At 38.6% G+C, this 20,433-nt stretch overlaps 1 protein-coding gene across 1 annotated transcript in view; it reads right to left on the bottom strand.

Moving 5' to 3' along the window:
* Positions 1–1,902: 1,902 nt before the first annotated feature.
* Positions 1,903–20,433, bottom strand: part of LOC126188287 (ribonuclease H1-like) — a 36,964-nt gene continuing 18,433 nt past the window's right edge. The window contains exons 2-3 of the mRNA XM_049929871.1: positions 19,231–19,400; positions 1,903–2,140 (exon numbers count right to left, since the gene is read on the bottom strand). Of these exons, the coding sequence (XP_049785828.1) occupies positions 1,991–2,140; positions 19,231–19,400 (320 nt within the window). The 3' untranslated portion in view covers positions 1,903–1,990. The remainder of the gene's footprint in view (positions 2,141–19,230; positions 19,401–20,433) is intronic.

The raw sequence follows: 20,433 nt of genomic DNA, 5'->3' as shown, positions 1-20,433 counted from the left end.
GTCTAACAGCTTGCAGTAGTATTCTGAGTTCATCATTTTTCTGTTGTGAAGGAAGGTACTGAATGTCACATCCTTAGTAGTAGTAGTAGTAGGCTTCTAAGGGACCTGAAGCTCCTGTGCCGATTTCACATGATTCCTCCAGATTCTGTCTTGTGATGCCTCTTGCCAGTTATTTATTCCCAATCTTTCACATACGCAATCAATTTCATTGCGCCAAGTACTCCTGGGTCTCTCCCTTTTTCCATATGGCTTCTCCCTGAATGTTCTTAACACAATTTGGTCTCCTTTCATCCTCATCAGATGTCCAGCCGATTGCAGTGTTCTAGCATTTATTATGTTTACTGTCATTCATTGTTGTGATAGCTCATGTATTTCTGTGTTGTGTCTTCTCTTCCAGCATTGTGATTCATTGTCATACTATGGACCAAAGATTTTTCTATAAACTTTATTCTCAGACACTTGTAAATGGTGGTGTTCTGTTTTTGTTAGGCTCCATATTTCTGCCCCATAGATTAGAACTGGTCTGATGATTGTATTATATAACTTTATTTTAGTTTTCCTTGTCAGCAGTTTGGACCCTAAGAAATTTTGTATTGCATAATATGCTCGGTTAGCATTTTGCAGTCCTGCTTTTATTTCTCTCTGTTTCTGATTTTGTTAATCTATCACTGATTCCAGAATTTTGAACTGTTCGACACGCTTGAATTTGTGTTCAACTATTAGATGTGATTGTTTATCCCATTGATCTCTACATCTTTGAACTATCATGTATTTTCTTTATGATTGTCACAACCTTTGTATATGAAAATATAAAGTAGGTTTACTTACTAACAGCATACTAATTTCACTGTTCTCTGAAGTATCATTATGAAACCACAGATTATTAAAGGTCACAGTGCAATGCAAAATTTCTAAAGTGTACTCACAACAAACTTGGCAACATGGGGAACAGACCACGTGTTGCCAAGGTTGTTTTAAGTATGCTGCAGAATTTTCACTGGGAAGCTATTACATGGCCTCCATACAGTCCCAATCTCTCCTCATGTGGTTTCCATATTTTTGGAGTCCTGAAGAAAGATGTTCATGGCTGTTGATTTTCTTTGGATGAAGAGATCCACAACTGGTTCTGCAGGCAACAGCAAACACTTTTCCACGAAGGCACTGACCACCTTGTCTCATAGTGAGATACATGTATTAACAATTATGGTTATTACTTTTGAAATAATAAACAAATTCTTGTTTTCATTTGACTGTTCCTTATATGTTGCCAATAGCCTTGTTACAGTGGTAACACTGGTTCCTGTCATATCACTAAAGTTAAGTGCTGTGTTGGGCTTGGTTAGAGGGTCTGCATAGTGCTGTTGGCAAGAGGGGTGCACTCAGTCCTTGTGAGGCCAATTGGGGAGCTACTTGATTGAGAAGTAGCAACACCAGTCACAAAAACTGACAACAGTTGAGAGAGCAGTGTGCTGACCACATGCCCCTCCATACCTGCATTCAAGGCTGAGGATGACACAGTGGTACTATAACCTATGCCACACAGGGGAAGACTAATTCTGAAAGTAACCAGTACTTGAAGTTCAGCAAAGTACACTGTACAGTATGTGAGGGGTTTGAAATGTAGGAGGAATGTAAATGTAACAAGTGTTGTTGAACTATTTTCAGAAGCAGCAGCATATGTCATAATGTGTAAGACAATGAGACTGACTGTACTTACGTTAGCTTTTTTTATTGTTGATAAGTAAATGTCAAAGTATTATTATAGCCATGCATTTTTGTTTTTGAATTATATGTGTATGAGAGAACCCCTGCAATGAACTACTGAAGTTAGAATGCATGAGGAATGAATAGTCCAATATTCCACAATTTGTAGATTTTAAAGTGATTTATTTGTTCCACAAATACAGGAAATGATATTATTCAAATCTTTAATTTAGATTCATGCTGTAAAACTTACTTTCAGAATAAAGCAACTGTAAGAAGATAATCATCAGTAATATCTACTGTAATTCTCTTTGGATTTCAAATTCTCAGAGAGTGTAGCATCACCAGCATCGTTTGCACTCATCTGGGCTCCCAATCTTGCGAGTGCATCTGCTTTCTGGTTGCCTTCAATACCACTGTGTCCAGGAACATAATGCTGTAAGCAAAGAACATTATAGTGAACCTCCTCGAGCAAAATATTCCAACTAAGCATTCCAATTGCTTGCCCTACACAGAACTCAGTACTTGTGAGCCAAGTGCCATCTATAGTTTCAGGATGTTGGTAATGGAACTCTCTCCTGTCAACCAATAAAGATAAATAAAACTCAACAGAAAATGGAGCTTCTTTTGTATATTTTTTGGGATAATATATAATTTGGGGACAAACAAGTAAGCACAACTATTGCAAAGGAACCAGTAATGATAGATGCAATTTGCTAGGTGGATATCTCCATCAATACATTCTTACTCAAAAACTTGCACTGTCAGTATTGTTCATCGTACCATCGCAACATGTAGAAGGAATCAAGTTGTAAAACTTACCTGCAATGCTACAATTTGTTTTATGTTCCATTCCACTGCCTACCTAAATGTTGAGTGGTTAACATCATTAATTCATTATTTGTATTACACCAAACATAGTGTAGCAGAAATAACAGAAAGTAAAAATAGAGGACATTTATCACACTACAATTAATGTGCATGATAAACTGATTTTGTAATGAATTCTGTTAATCAAATATGAGAACATTTGCATAATCTATTTTGAGCAACTCATTGTTTCCTGTCATTGGTGTGTAAGTATGTAAGTGCATTTTAATTTTTTCTGAGATATAACACATTTCTTTTGCAGAGAATTCAATGATAAACATATCTACAAAATATTTATATTAGTTTTTTTTCTGCCATTTAATGGAAGGAGTGAAGATAGCTATTCACAATTTGATTGTGTTTCATAGTCCAGGGTGATATCGGGTAATGAGTTGGTACACATCATCTGCAACTAGTTCTTAGACCACAGATTCTCAATCTAGTCACAAAATTAATAACATTATGTAGATGTGGTGCAGGAGATCTGTTTTCAGACATGTTTTGCATGATTGTTCCTATCTGTGAAGGCTGTTACGTTTTACTTACACAGATTTCATCAAGTGTAATCACAATTAGTAAGACCAGTATCCCAGCAACTATTCCATGTTGCTACATTGTCACTATACAAAAATATTGCAGGACCACTATCTCAGGTAATTACAGCCTTCTGCTGGAACTTTTTGTGCTAACAATTGCACAGTATGTGGTTTACAACTGTAATTTAAGTTTTTATGCTGAGAGATGGTGTAATATTGAATTTCTTTTATTTCCACTGTGAGATAACTCAGAAGAGTCAGATGTTTAAGCTAGTGATGATGACAATGATGATGATAATGATGACGACAATGATGACTATGTCCTGTTGTTTCCTGAGCTTTTGTCTACTCCAGGTAACATCAGAAATTAGGACAGACAGTTTCGTAGAACAAATTGTCAACAATTATGTATCTCCTTATCCACCGACAGACGAAAACAATGTTGAGAATGAAACTGAAGTTTACAAACAAAATGGTGAAATAGGTCATTTTACAGTTTGTGACTGTTCGAAGGGATACATTTACCTTCATCTACTCAACGAAACCTACTATAAACTTTGCTTTGATAGACAATGAATATGTGCATGTTTAAAAATTATTTCTACAATGGCCAGGATCTGATTTCAAATGAATCTGTAAGCCAAACAGAAGAATAGTGCACAGTGGAAACAGCTTACCGTTCAGGAACTAAAAGCTTATCTATGCATGAACACAGCTATAGGTATTCATGAGTTACCTTTGGCATCCAGTTATTGGAAACCAGACCCATTTCTTTACTATCTCACTATAAAACATAATAGATTACCTTCAGTGTAATGATAATAGTTTCCTGTCTGTAACAAATGAGCCAGGTTCTGACAAGTTGTATGAAATCAAACCACTAACCTTGCCACAAAACAAAGACTGCTTGAAAGTGTGTCAGTCTTCTACCACATTCTTTGTTGGAATCAATTATAGAATTATTCATAGGACAAGTCAAGTCTCAAACAGTACATGCCCACAAAACCATTAAAAGTAAATTACCTACAAAATTTAGTACCTCTCAGATTCAAAAACTGGTTTCACTTTATACTTTACATAGATAAATCTGCTGCTAGAGAGAAGAGTTCAAGGACTGGCAGATGTACGAAACAGTAGTGCTGGAACTCTGTAAGCCATTTCTTAATTTCAGTAGAACTGTTGTTTTTGACAGTTATTTCACAGCTTTTAGAGTAATGAAAGAAATGAGAAAAAAGGTGACTTCATACCTATGGTGTTCTCAGAGGAAACAAAAGGCACATTTCAGTATTTTTCTTTAGTAAAAAATATCAGTTGTGGAGAGGTCAGATTTGCTTCTAGATTTGATTTTGCTGCTGCAAAATAGCAAGATAGGAGTTCAGTCTACCTTCTTTCCAGTATGGATAATCAAAAAGATGTTACGTTCAACAAAAAAATTGAAGAGCAGACCTGTTATTAGCACATCATGTCTGGAAGTAGTACATGTTTATAATCACACTATGGATGGAATGGATTGTTTTGATTAACTAAGGAAAAAATATATGATTTACAGGCAGTCAGTGAAATTGTGGTACCACCTTTTTTTATTGACTTTGTCAACTGTTTTTGTTATTTTTTTTACTCTCAAGATAAAAGAAAATTAAAAAAAAAACAGAGCAGCTGTCATTTCGTATGAGATTGGTGAGACAGCTGATTTTGGGTATTCATCTAGAATGAAGAAAGGCACATCACAGCTTTCTCTTTTGATAAAAAGGGAGTTACTGCTGTCCCAGAGGTCAGGCACTTGAATGTTAACTGACATATTCCAAAGATTCAAAACGCCAGGAGATGGTGTAGGCTTTGATGTACAAAAATACTGAAAAACAAACAAAATGTATTTTTAATTTGCCACTATGTATTCCATCTTGCTTTCTAAAATTTCATGTTATGTAATATTTACTAAGTAACAACATAGGTTTTATTGGAAATAATAACGGATTAACATTGCTTGCATATAATGACACAAATAAATACATGTTTTGCTAATACTGACTTGCTTTCATTTTTGCTTTCAGTATTGATAAATACTGCTGCAAGTAAATCTTGATTATAATTGTTATATTAACTTATAGAAATTTCATTCTGAGGAAAATTGGTAACAGAAATGATTAGTGACATGTATGCATCCAACTTTCTTTATGGGAAAAAAAACAGAAAATATACATTAAAAAATTGAGGCACATTTGTAATACTGAACCAAAACAGAATATGCACCTGCTAAAATTACTTTAAAAATTCTAAAGAATGGTAAAATTCATAAAAGTATTTATAAAAACTTCAACATACAGGACAATGGATAGCTTGTCACTGCAAATGTGTCACCTGTGGGTACCATGCTGTGTGGGAGAGGCTTTTTATTGTGGAAGTAACAGCAGCTATAAAAAAGCAGGTACTGTTGATGGTGGATTCAGTATGGACAAAGATTCTTTTGGAGTCATCAGAGAGCTGGAGAGCAACATCCAGAAAGATAGCATGCTAGGTTGAGGTGGACCAGGTGGAACAGACGGGAAAGAAAATGTTGAGGCTGTAAAGGAGTCAAGTAGAATTGTCTTGTCTCTTTGTCCTAATCTTTAAGATATCATCACTGAACCTAAACCCAACATGGCATTTAGGATAATGGTGGCTGGGAAGGCTTCTCTACACTGCACAAACAGTTTGGAAAATGAGGCTGCCATGTGTATGCCCATAGTCATTCTGTAGTAGGTAAGAGCTAAGGAATTAGATGGTGACTTTGAAATGATTAGGATGTTGTGAGAGGTACTGTTTGATGGCAGCAAGGCCATGTCCATGGGGATCTTGTTGTGTAGGGTTGTAAAGGGACACCCTCCTCTAACATTACTTTTCCTCAACAGAAGTAGTCGATACCAGAACTAATTTTTGCATTTCAAACAGGTCAATATTAACTCAGCTCTTTTCTAAAAAAAGTCATATGATTTTGTACACGATGTGTACAAGCTAAAATCTATAAAAAGAAATTATTTTATTTTCTTTGTTACAGTCAATATGTACTAGCTTTGAACATACAATTAAAATTATTTTTTTTAGAAACAATTGAAATTATGAAATATTTGGCACATTTAAAATTTATATTATTCATTATGGAATTTGGTACAATTTATTATGTTATTTCTGGATTCATTTATAAAATAATTATATAAATTAATAGAAATTCATTTGTCAAGAAAATTTGTAAACCCTTTGGAATATTGTTATTATTGCAGAGTGAAGTAGTAGTGGGCATGCCTCAGATGTGATTGGATGTGTTTTTGTATTTTGGATGAACAATGTTATTTCAGCTCTGTTAATGTGAAAATGCAAAAGACAAGTATGATATAGAAAAAATATGAGAGAATAACCTACAGTGAAAACAAAATACCTGTACAGGCTTACTTCAGGATTATTTAAGTTGGTTTAACTATGAGAACCTAAAATGCCAAAAATTTCAGCATCAAGAATCAGCCTGTAGACATGAAGAACCAGAGCCAACTATGAGAAAAGAAGATACATAAAATGTTTATTGTAAATCTTACTCCTCTTGTATTTTTGGGGGAAAATAGGCTTCAGCACCGAAAATAGTAGTGACAATAACGACAAATCGTGGGAGAGGGAGATTACAGGGTGATATTGTAAAGGGTTGGCAGTGTGTGCAAGGTGATGGACCTGATTTCCGTCTTTTATATGGGAAGCTGGGATGCAGGTGACAGAGTATTAAAATCCTTGTGGTAAACTGCCAAGGCATTCACAGCAAAATGCTAGAAGCTGCAGCACTCATAAAAAGCTGTGAAGCTCACATAATACCTGAAATTGACAGCAGTGAGATTTTTGGGGAAAATTTGAGTGTATATTGAAAGGATAGGCAAATCGGAAATGAAGGTGGTGTATTTGTCACAGTAGAATCATTTGAGATAGAAATTGAAGCTGCATGTGAGATTGTTAGAGCAAGGCTCAGTATCAAGGGTGCGCATAAAATGATCCATCTATTGCCCACCAGACTCATCTCCTGGTGTAATTGAAAATATGAGAGAAAACCTCAGTTCACTTGTACATAAGATCCCCAATCATACTGTAACCACTGGTAGAAACAGTCATCATCAAACAATTAAGTAGGAAAATTACAATTTTGTTAGTGGCAGGAGTGATAAGATGTACTGTCAAACATTACAAAATATTTTCTCTGAAAACTACCTAGATAGATAGTTAGGAACCCCTCCCATGATGGAAATACAATGGGTCTAACGGCAACAAATAGACCTGACCTCTCTGCGGATGCCCTCATTGGACTGTTATCAGTGACCATGACGCGGTTGTGGCAACAATGATTATCAAAGTATAAAGGACAACTAAAACAAGCAGATATATATATATATATATATATATATATATATATATATATATATATATATATATATGGTTATAATATATATATATATATATATAATAGAGGGAAACATTCCACGTGGGAAAAATATATTTAAAAAGAAAGATAATGAGACTTACCAAACAAAAGCGCTGGCAGGTCGATAGACACACAAACAAACACAAACATACACACAAAATTCTAGCTTTCGCAACCAACGGTTGCCTCGTCAGGAAAGAGGGAAGGAGAGGGAAAGACAATAGGATGTGGGTTTTAAGGGAGAGGGTAAGGAGTCATTCCAATCCCGGGAGCGGAAAGACTTACCTTAGGGGGAAAAAAGGACAGGTATACACTCGCACACACACACATATCCATCCGCATATACACAGACACAAGCAGACATTTGTAAAGGCAAAGAGTTTGGGCAGAGATGTCAGTCGGGGCGGAAGTACAGAGGCAAAGATAATGTTGAAAGACAGGTGAGGTATGAGCGGTGGCAAATTGAAATTAGAAATTAGCGGAGATTGAGGCCTGGCGGATAGTGAGAAGAGAGGATATGCTGAAGGGCAAGTTCCCATCTCCGGAGTTCTGACTGGTTGGTGTTAGTGGGAAGTATCCAGATAACCCGGACGGTGTAACACTGTGCCAAGATGTGCTGGTCGTGCACCAAGGCATGTTTAGCCACAGGGTGATCCTCATTACCAACAAACACTGTCTGCCTGTGTCCATTCATGCGAATGGACAGTTTGTTGCTGGTCATTCCCACATAGAACGCTTCACAGTGTAGGCAGGTCAGTTGGTAAATCGCGTGGGTGCTTTCACACGTGGCTCTGCCTTTGATCGTGTACACCTTCCGGGTTACAGGACTGGAATAGGTGGTGGTGGGAGGGTGCATGGGACAGGTTTTACACCAGGGGTGGTTACAGGGGTAGGAGCCAGAGGGTAGGGAAGGTGGTTTGGGGATTTCATAGGGATGAACTAAGAGGTTACGAAGGTTAGGTGGACGGCGGAAAGACACTCTTGGTGGAGTGGGGAGGATTTCATGAAGGATGGATCTCATTTCAGGGCAGGATTTGAGGAAGTCGTATCCCAGCTGGAGAGCCACATTCAGAATCTGATCCAGTCCCGGAAAGTATCCTGTCACAAGTGGGGCACTTTTGGGGTTCTTCTGTGGAAGGTTCCGGGTTTGAGGAGATGAGGAAGTGGCTCTGGTTATTTGCTTCTGTACCAGGTCGGGAGGGTAGTTACGGGATGCAAAAGCTGTTTTCAGGTTGTTGGTGTAATGGTTCAAGGGTTCCGGACTGGAGCAGATTCGTTTGCCACGAAGACCTAGGCTGTAGGGAAGGGACCGTTTGATGTGGAATGGGTGGCAGCTGTCATAATGGAGGTACTGTTGCTTGTTGGTGGGTTTGATGTGGACGGACGTGTGAAGCTGGCCATTGGTGATTTTGAGGAAGAGGAGGTGGGTCCCGCTGTGACGGAGGACGGAACTGTTCCAGGCATGGTTCAATTTGGATAGTGTCTTGGGGAGTTGGATCATTAGTAGTAGGATTAGGATCATTTTTCTTCGTGGCAAAGTGATATTTCCAGCAGAGAGTACGGGTGTAGGACAGTAAATCTTTGACGAGGGCTGTTTGGTTAAATCTGGGAGTGGGGTTGAAGGTGAGGCCTCCGTCACAGCGGGACCCACCTCCTCTTCCTCAAAATCACCCTCTCCTAACCTTCCAGGAATTTCTGACTTCCAGCCTTGCCTCTCAATCCTTCTTAAAAAACCTTAATCCTACTCCCAACATCACCACTGCTGAAGCCCAGGCTATCCGTGATCTGAAGGCTGACCAATCCATCGTCATTCTTCCGGCGGACAAGGGTTCCACAACTGTGGTACTTGATCGTCGGGAGTATGTGGCTGAGGGACTGCGTCAGCTTTCAGACAACACTACTTACAAAGTTTGCCAAGGTAATCCCATTCCTGATGTCCAGGCGGAGCTTCAAGGAATCCTCAGAACCTTAGGCCCCCTACAAAACCTTTCACCTGACTCCATCAACCTCCTGGCCCCACCAACACCCCGCACCCCTACCTTCTACCTTCTTCCCAAAATTCACAAACCCAATCATCCCGGCCGTCCCATTGTAGCTGGTTACCAAGCCCCCACAGAACGCATCTCTGCCTATGTAGATCAACACCTTCAACCCATTACATGCAGTCTCCCATCCTTCATCAAAGACACCAACCACTTTCTCGAACGCCTGGAATCCCTACCCAGTCTGTTACCCCCGGAAACCATCCTTGTAACCATTGATGCCACTTCCTTATACACAAATATTCCGCATGTCCAGGGCCTCGCTGCGATGGAGCACTTCCTTTCACGCCGATCACCTGCCGCCCTACCTAAAACCTCTTTCCTCATTACCTTAGCCAGCTTCATCCTGACCCACAACTTCTTCACTTTTGAAGGCCAGACATACCAACAATTAAAGGGAACAGCCATGGGTACCAGGATGGCCCCCTCGTACGCCAACCTATTCATGGGTCGCTTAGAGGAAGCCTTCTTGGTTACCCAGGCCTGCCAACCCAAAGTTTGGTACAGATTTATTGATGACATTTTCATGATCTGGACTCACAGTGAAGAAGAACTCCAGAATTTCCTCTCCAACCTCAACTCCTTTGGTTCCATCAGATTCACCTGGTCCTACTCTAAATCCCATGCCACTTTCCTTGACGTTGACCTCCACCTGTCCAATGGCCAGCTTCACACGTCCGTCCACATCAAACCCACCAACAAGCAACAGTACCTCCATTATGACAGCTGCCACCCATTCCACATCAAACGGTCCCTTCCCTACAGCCTAGGTCTTCGTGGCAAACGAATCTGCTCCAGTCCGGAATCCTTGAACCATTACACCAACAACCTGAAAACAGCTTTTGCATCCCGTAACTACCCTCCCGACCTGGTACAGAAGCAAATAACCAGAGCCACTTCCTCATCTCCTCAAACCCGGAACCTTCCACAGAAGAACCCCAAAAGTGCCCCACTTGTGACAGGATACTTTCCGGGACTGGATCAGATTCTGAATGTGGCTCTCCAGCTGGGATACGACTTCCTCAAATCCTGCCCTGAAATGAGATCCATCCTTCATGAAATCCTCCCCACTCCACCAAGAGTGTCTTTCCGCCGTCCACCTAACCTTCGTAACCTCTTAGTTCATCCCTATGAAATCCCCAAACCACCTTCCCTACCCTCTGGCTCCTACCCCTGTAACCGCCCCCGGTGTAAAACCTGTCCCATGCACCCTCCCACCACCACCTATTCCAGTCCTGTAACCCGGAAGGTGTACACGATCAAAGGCAGAGCCACGTGTGAAAGCACCCACGTGATTTACCAACTGACCTGCCTACACTGTGAAGCGTTCTATGTGGGAATGACCAGCAACAAACTGTCCATTCGCATGAATGGACACAGGCAGACAGTGTTTGTTGGTAATGAGGATCACCCTGTGGCTAAACATGCCTTGGTGCACGACCAGCACATCTTGGCACAGTGTTACACCGTCCGGGTTATCTGGATACTTCCCACTAACACCAACCCGTCAGAACTCCGGAGATGGGAACTTGCCCTTCAGCATATCCTCTCTTCTCGCTATCCGCCAGGCCTCAATCTCCGCTAATTTCTAATTTCAATTTGCCGCCGCTCATACCTCACCTGTCTTTCAACATCATCTTTGCCTCTGTACTTCCGCCCCGACTGACATCTCTGCCCAAACTCTTTGCCTTTACAAATGTCTGCTTGTGTCTGTGTATATGCGGATGGATATGTGTGTGTGTGCGAGTGTATACCTGTCCTTTTTTCCCCCTAAGGTAAGTCTTTCCGCTCCCGGGATTGGAATGACTCCTTACCCTCTCCCTTAAAACCCACATCCTATTGTCTTTCCCTCTCCTTCCCTCTTTCCTGACGAGGCAACCGTTGGTTGCGAAAGCTAGAATTTTGTGTGTATGTTTGTGTTTGTTTGTGTGTCTATCGACCTGCCAGCGCTTTTGTTTGGTAAGTCATCATCTTTCTTTTTAGATATATTTTTCCCACGTGGAATGTTTCCCTCTATTTTTATATATATATATATATATATATATATATATATATATATATATATATATATATATATATATATATATATATATATATATATATAGTTATAATAGAAGGAAACATTCCACGAAGGAAAAATATACCTATATATATATATATATTTGTTTTTTCAGTAAACTAGATAAAAAATCAATAGTGTCATATCTCAATGAGGAACTTGAAACTTTCAGCACAGGGCAGGAGCATATAGAGGAACTATGGCTCTCAAGTTTAAAGGAATACTTGACAATGCACTGGGTGATATGTACCCAGAACTGTTCATAATTGGAGGGAGCCTCAATGGTATACAGTCACTAAAGAAACTTCTAAAGAAACAGATATTACTGCACAATAGGTGAAAAACAAAGCATAAGCCTATGAAACGTGTTTGGCTGTCAAGAGAGTGATGTGTGATGCCTTCAGTGGCTACTGTAGCAAAATGTTGTTAAATGATCTTTCATAGAACCCAAAGAAATTCTTTTCATTCATGGTACCAATGTTAGTGTCCAGCTCCTAGCAAATAAGACAGGATCTGAAACTGAAGGTGGCAAAACAAAAGCTGAAATGCTTCACTCTGTTTTCAGATGTTTCTTAACAAAGGAGAACCTTAGACAAATTGCCCCAATTTAAATCTCATATCATTGAAAAGTGGAATGAAATAAGTATTAGTGTCAGTTGGGTTGAGAAACTGCTGAAATTGAACAAAGCTCCCGGGTCCAGTGGAATCCCTGTCAGAGACTATACTGAATCTGCAGCTGAGTTAGCACCACTTCTATCTATAATCTATCATTGATCCCTCAAACAAAAAACTGTGCCCAGTTCTTGGTAAAAAGCACAGGTCATACCCATCTACAAGATCAGTAGAAGAAGCAATCCACAAAACTACCATCCAATATCTGTGACATCAATTTGTTGTAGAATCTTAGAATGTATTCTGAACTCAAACTTAATGAGGTTTCTTGAACAAAATGATCTCAATGCTAACCAGCTTGGATTCCAAAAACATGGAACATGTGAAACCCAACTCGCACTTTTCTTATGTGACATACTGAAAGCTTTAGATCAAGACAGTGAGGTAGATGCCGTACTTCTTAATGTTCGAAAAGCATTTGACGAATACCACACCTGTTCTCATTGCCAAAAGCATAATCATACAGCATATCAAGTGAAATTTGTGACTGGATTGAAGACTTTTTGGAAGAGAGGATGCAGCATGTCATCTTGGATGGAGAGTCATCTTCAGGTGTACCAGAGGGAAGTGTACTGGGAGCCTTGGTGTTCATGTTGTTTATTAATGAACTTGCAGACAATATTAATAGTAACATCACACTTTTTGCAGATGATGCAGTTATCATAAGGAAATCTTGATAAGATTTCAAAGTGGTGCAAAGACTGGTAACTTGCTTTAATTGCTCAGAAATGTAAAATTTTGCACTTCACAGCTGGCTGGAGTGGCCGAGTGGTTCTAGGCGCTACAGTCTGGAACTGCACGACCGCTGCAGTCGCAGGTTCGAATCCTGCCTCGGGCATGGGTGTTTGTGATGTCCTTAGGTTAGTTAGGTTTAAGTAGTTCTAAGTTCTAGGGGACTGATGACCACAGCAGTTAAGTCCCATAGTGCTCAGAGCCATTTGAACCATTTTTGCACTTCACAAAATGAAGAAACTTAGTATCCTATGACTGTCAAGGAGTCACTGTTGGAGTTAATCAACTCATACAAATACCTGGGTGTAACACTTTGTAGGGATATGAAATGGAATGATCATTAAGGCTTAGTCATGGGTACAGAAGGTGGTATACTTTTTTTTCTAGAATACTGGAGACATGCAATCATTCTACAAAGGAGATTGCTTACAAATCACTCATGCGACTGGCTCTAGAATATTGCTCAAGTGTGTGGGACCCACACTAAATAGGACTAACAGTGGATATTGAACATATACAGAGCAGGGCAGCACAAATGGTCACAGTTTTGTGTGGTCCAAGGGAGAGTGTCACAGAGATACTGAGGGAACTGGACTGAAAGATCTTGAAAATAAACATAAATTATCCCTAGTGAGTCTATTAACGAACCAACTGTAAATGATGACCCTAGGAATATGCTACAATCTCCCTATATATTGTTCACATATGGATCGTGAGGATATATAGAATAGTAACTGCAAGCACAGAGGCATTCAAACCATTATTCTCCCTGTGCTCCATACAGGAATGGAATGGGAAGAAATTCTAATAACTGGTACAATGGGATGTACTGGGGACATGCAATCATTCTACAAAGGAGACTGCTTACAAATCACGCATGCGACTGGCTCTAGGATATTGCTCAAGTACCGTATTTACTCGAATCTAAGCTGCACTCTAATCTAAGCCGCACCTGAAAAATGAGACTCAAAATCAAGGGAAAAAAATTTTCCCGAATCTAAGCCGCACCTGAAATTTGAGACTCGAAATTCAAGGGGAGAGAAAAGTTTTAGACCGCACCTCCAAATCGAACAACAGTTAACAGTTAAGCTTTACCAAGTAGCCATTGCTATGTGTCAGGCGCTCCATCCTTATTTGTACGGGTACCCTTCCTTTTTCACATGTTTCGTCTGGTTTGAATCGATTGCTTATTTTGCTTTGATCTGATAATTGCCGTTCTCTTTGTTATAGGTGTTTACGTCACTCTAAGCTGAAACTGCATTATTTTAATGTGTCATTCATTGTTTGTTGCATTCTGATGAGTGTTTACGACCTGTTGCCACTCGCGGCATGGCTTGCTTTTGTGCGCACTACCGCGGCTTAAAAAGAGAGGAATTGTCTCATAAGCAAAACAATGGCAAGAGACTGCTATTTGTTGTTACTTACACTTCTGCTTTCTTTGATAATGATCAACAAGAGCCAAATAATAGACTGCATATGATAGAGGATGTTCTGAACGAGAGTTTAGCGAAAAATTTTCTCCGTTTGAAAATCTTTGCAGACGCCTCTTTAGTACATTACATTCTGCACAAAAATTAGAGTCATCTTTGATTTAAAAATCTAGTCAGTTGTCGTGCTTCATTTCTGTCTGTATCACTATTCAGCATAAGAATAATACGAATATCAACATGACATGATATGAATATTCTTCCGCGTTTGCTGTTGTCTCACTCTAGTTTCATAGTTTATTAGGCAAACAGGATTTAAATGAGATAGCAGCAAACACGAAAGAATACATGGCATAATGTCTCCATTCTTCTACCTTGTCTTTTAATTTATTTACTGACGCAGAGGTTTTGGCGCCAGTATTTATCTTTGTGCCTGCAGAGCATGCCTGTATAGCGCTACATATATTCGATGGCAGAAGTCAGTTGTGGCAGCACCTACCAACATTTTTCAGAACTTCCGTTTACTTTCCACTCGATTCTAAGCCGCAGGCGGTTTTTTGGATTACAAAAACTGGGAAAAAAGTGCGGCTTAGATTCAAGTAAATACGGTAGGTGGGACCCAGACTAAATAGGACTAACAGTGGATATTGAACATATAAAGAGCAGAGCAGCACAAATGGTCACAGTTTTGTGTGGTCCATGGGAGAGTGTCACAGAGATACTGAAGGAACTGGACTGTAAGATCTTGAAGATAGACATAAAGTATCCCTAGTGAGTCTATTAACAAAATTTCAAGAACCAGCTGTAAACGATGACTCTAGGAATATGCTACAATCTCCCTATGTATTGTTCACATATGGATCGCGAGGATATAATTAGAATAGTAACTGCTAGCACAGAGGCATTCAAACAATTATTCTCCCTGTGCTCCATACAGGAATGGAATGGGAAGAAATTCTAATAACTGGTACAATGGGATGTACCCTCTACCATGTACCTGACAGTGGTTTGCTGAGTATAGATGTAGATCTAGATGTAGATGCACCACGGCACAGATAAGAGGACTTGTGAGCCCAGACATGCCAACACAAGCTGTTGTGAACTGGTTACTGGCAGTGGGAACTAGCACTCACACAGCTAACCTGTCTTCCACTCGTGCCACAGCATCAATGTGCACGGCTTCAACTGATGCGATCAGAGGATCATTTGGAAGATGGAATGCAATGCCACTGCCTTCAGCAATAAAAGCAGATTCTGGCTGTATGAAAGTGATTGTTGTTTGCCTGTACAATGTAGACCTAGTGAGCACTGTCTCACAGAGTGCATTCATCCAAGCCACACTTGCCCCACTCCATGCCTTATGATCTGGGATGCAATAAGCTACAATTCTTGTTTATCTTTGGTGTTTCTGGAGGAGACACTAACCAGTGCTCGGTACATGCAGAATGTTGTTAGACACATTCTTTTGCCTATCTTGTAACAGGAAGGTGATGTGTTATTCCAACTGAGTAATGCTAACCCACACACTGCCCATGAACTCAATGTGCTCTGGAAGACATGCAGTAGCTTCCCTGGTGAGCAAAATCTCCAGACTTGTCTCCATTGAGCATGTGTGGGCTATGATGGGACGCGAATGTTTTGTCAACCAACAACTCTTACTTAATGACATGAGCTGGTCGAGCAGGTGTGGCATAATGTATCACAGGACAGTATTTGCCATCTGTACGATTGACTGGATGCCAGAGTCAGCACCTGCATTGCCGCATATGAAGGCTACACCACAGGCTAATATAGGTGTTTAGCATGGGTTGCACCTGGTACCTCAGAACCACGTGTGCTGTTGATCTGCAAATGTAATCATTTTATGTACTCCACATGCATTGTTAGACCAATAAATCTTGAGTGAATTGGACTCTATGAGGGTGTACTAATTTTTTCCCCTCTCCTCTTAATGAGATTCAAGGAACCTGACATTGGGGTTGGGTGAGACAGAGAGAGATATTTATAGATCATCAAAAAATACTGGTTTCATCCTAAGAAAAACAGATGAAATCATCATACAATGTAGATGTATGTTGAATAAGAAGGACCACAACATGGAATGTTTTGACTGTGGATGCCCTTATACAAAGTGTTATGTTCAAAGTGGAGATTTATATGCTATTTATTGCAACCTGCTGATGAAAGTAGTAGAAAGGAAGTATAGGCTGTATTGTGGGCCATTAGCTTACTGTATGAACAAGTTTACATGTGAGGAATATTTTCCTTATGAACTTGATCAGTCTAGGGTAGCTCCAGTATAAAAAATTTCAGACCAATTTCCACAGCCCGAGATTTTTATACATTGTTGGAATGTATAATTTATCAACCATTTATCTGTTTAATTTGAAAAATCTAGGAATAATTTTAGTATTATGAAAAACCTGTCAACAGTCAATGTCATAGGATCTGTAGAAAATACCTCCTTCTGGTGTTTGAGGCTAAGGGATTTGCTCAAGTAACCTTTTGCAGTCAATGCATGACCTTTAGACTGTGTGCAATGAACAACACTTCTAGAAAAAATAAATTTCTATAGCATAAGAGATAACAACCTTAAGCTATTAAAATCCTATCTACAGAACTGTAAGCAAGTTGTCTGTGTTGGCAAGAAAGTGTCCAATACAGAATAAGTTAACGTTGAAGTTCCACAGAGATCTATGATGGCCCTTTTGTGTTCCTAATAAAGATTAATGACCTACCATTATTTATTTCATCAAGTACAGTACTATATGGAGATGATACTATTTTTCTTATCTGACATCGCTTTAAAACTTGTGTTGAAAAAGCAATTACTCAAGCATCCTACTGGTTTTGGGCAAATGGATTCCTGCTGAATGAGAACTAAACTCAGCAGATGGTTGTTACTCTAAAAGACAATTTTCCCTCAGATGATCCAATTAAAGTTTTTGGAGGTAAAATTTAGATGATAAATTGTCTTGGGGTCAACAAGTAAAATAATTAATGGTATGATGACTACAGGCACTTTTCTCAACTTTTTTCTTTCCTTTGGGGCAGCAAAGTATTTTCAAACTTTGCAACACTTCTACATGTGATCCTTTCCCGAGATACAAGAAAGCAAACACACGTAGTGCGTACATTTTCTTGTCATGGAACGACTATGAGATACAATTTTACAAATTTATTACTCCAAGGAATGACTTAGCAACAAATTTTTATGTTCTAGGTATTAGATTATTATTATTCTAGATATTAGACTAAACTACATTAAAAAATCTCACAGCTCATCTGACAAATATTCACAACATACCAATGTGCCACAACATGGTGGTTAAGAAACACTGGTCTATAGAAATTTATTCATTTAGATAATTTATGAATTTTATATGTGAAATATATATTATAATGTTCTCTTTTTTATTTTTCATAACATAATATCTATACAATTTTGTGGGGAATGTCTAGTTGAGTGCATGACATGTAAATACTGCAGAAGTTTTAATTTATACAAAGAAGAAGTTGCACATGCAAAATGTGGAGAAAATACACATTGCTACAACATAAAAGGCAATATATGCATTTGTACTCCATCCCACAGACTGTCAAAATCAGTTAACTGTTATCAATTCATGTAGTATATATTATTTAATGAGCTTTCACAAACTGTACTAGCTCTACTGAGCAAGCATGCAAACAAACTGGTTAGTTTCCCACCTACTCTACGGTATAAAGGAATTTATTAATTGCAATATATTATAACATTACTAATTAACCTCATTAATTGTGTTGCACAATGTATGTGATGTCTGTTGCTGCAATGGCCCAGTGACAGTAAGTATTATTATTATTATTCCTGTTCAATCATACTATTTACTGTGTCTAATGTGAATGTCACCAGTAAACACTGTTTTTGAAGGGACCTCCCGGGTAAATCATTTATGCAGATCAAGAACAGTAGTGAGCCAAGGTCCAATACTGGCAGAACACTATATTTAGTGTTTCTCCACTCTGAATTTAGTCTTATTCCTTTCATTTCATCAATGTTAAATTAAACAATCTTTTCTTAGCACAGGATACTTTGAGCCCAGATGTTAGCCACCCTTCATCTTGGTTCATGTTTTGTGACAGAAAACTGGATTCAGTGGGATCTAATAATATTTTTAGAAAATAATCAGTTCCCCATCTACTGTGCACCCTTGGTAGCCTACTTCCGAATGTCCATTCATTAATATCTCTCTGAATAGCCTGACTGAATCATTGTTTATAATTTTGCACAATTATACTTTTCTTTTCTTAGCTAAAACTGATTGATGGGGATTCTTTATTGCTGCCATTTGACTGTAATGGTCAGATAAACCACTTATTAAGGGTTCAAAGGTAACACTTTACATTTATAATGTTCAAATTAAGTGGATCTGGGAATAGATTTTAAGTGCTGGAGAAAATTGCAAAGGTTTCTTTCCCATTGGTAAAAATTGATTTGTTATTTTGTAACACTCCATTCCTAATCTTCTACCTGAGAGTTTAATCATACAGAACATATCTTTTTATTTACTAAAGGTGGATGACTCACAAGCTTTTAGAACCTGAATTTATGTTTGGGTAAGAGAGAAGAGGAAAGTAAGACAGGAACTTGAATACTTATCCCTGCATAATCATTGACTACTTAATTTCCAATTGCATCTCTGATAATGCCTTAAAAAGTACAGCTACCTTAGAAACTATAGCTACAATAAGACATAAGGCAGATTTTATTTACCCATCTGATTTCCATTCCACTGTCCGTTATTGCATCGTATAGTACTTTGTAATCTTCTTGATTTTGGGCCCAGCTACCACCTGCCTCTAAAGTACAGCCAGCCTTGCTCCAGTGAGATGCACTCTTTACCAAAAATTCAGAATCCGTTTTGATGCATAGCTTTTTTATACCTGTAAATCAGAGATGGGAAAGTTACTTTTTGGAAGTAACTAAGTTGTAGTTATTGTTACTTTCCAGGAAAAGTAATTTATGTTAGTTACAGTTATAGTTACTACACATCAAAAGTAACTATATCAGGTATATTATAATTGTAGCTCGTCTGTAAACAAATGATTAACCCTGTTCACATAGAAAGGAAACCTCCATAAATGTCAATCAATAATTAAACATTTTGTCTAATCTACAGCCTTTTTTATCTCAATACATTTCCGTCATACTGCTTGTTCATTTTCAACATATGTTGTATTTCGAATGTTTCATCTCCCAATTTGCCCCTCATTGCACTCATCACAATACTACATCCTACACTAAAAACTCACTCTACAGATGTGCCTGTATTATATTCAGTTATGAGTGTCTTGATTATAGAAAAAAACATTGATCATCTGTATATCTGTTGAAGAATTTGGTAAAAATTGTTAAAGATTCTGTTGAGACATGAGGTTAGTGTATTTGAGTACCTCAGTTGCAAAACACAATAACTGTCAAAAAATGAAAAATGAGATAGTGGTCTTCAATTTACCATTAGCTGCAAGAAGAATAACACTTTCATTTCTGAAACCAGCTATAGCACCTTTGAAACTAGAACAGAAATTTGTAAACTGTTGCAAAAATTGTTAGTGCGAGTTGGACGAAGATGCAAGAATTACTAAGTGCATGATGCCATGTTTACTTTCGCAATACATGCTAAAACCATTGAAACAACATGTCCGTAATTACAGTTACGGATGCAAGAGCTGTTACTTCAAGCTCCATTAGGATTACATTGAGCATGAAAAAATGGTATATTGTTGCTCGCAGTTATGAAGTGGTATTTACTTTCAGAGTTAATTTGGCCATACTGCTTCCTTTGACAAATGAGCTGCACAATTTTTACCATTAATTATGAAGGAATTCTGACTTTTTAGGTTGTGTGTGTTGATGTCAAAATGGGTATTCCTCATTCAGTTTTTGTAAATTTTACAAAAATGTATGAGACTGGAT

The sequence above is a fragment of the Schistocerca cancellata genome, chromosome 5 (assembly GCF_023864275.1).
Source record: "Schistocerca cancellata isolate TAMUIC-IGC-003103 chromosome 5, iqSchCanc2.1, whole genome shotgun sequence".
NCBI lineage: Eukaryota > Metazoa > Arthropoda > Insecta > Orthoptera > Acrididae > Schistocerca > Schistocerca cancellata.
This window is presented reverse-complemented; position numbering and strand designations above follow the sequence as displayed.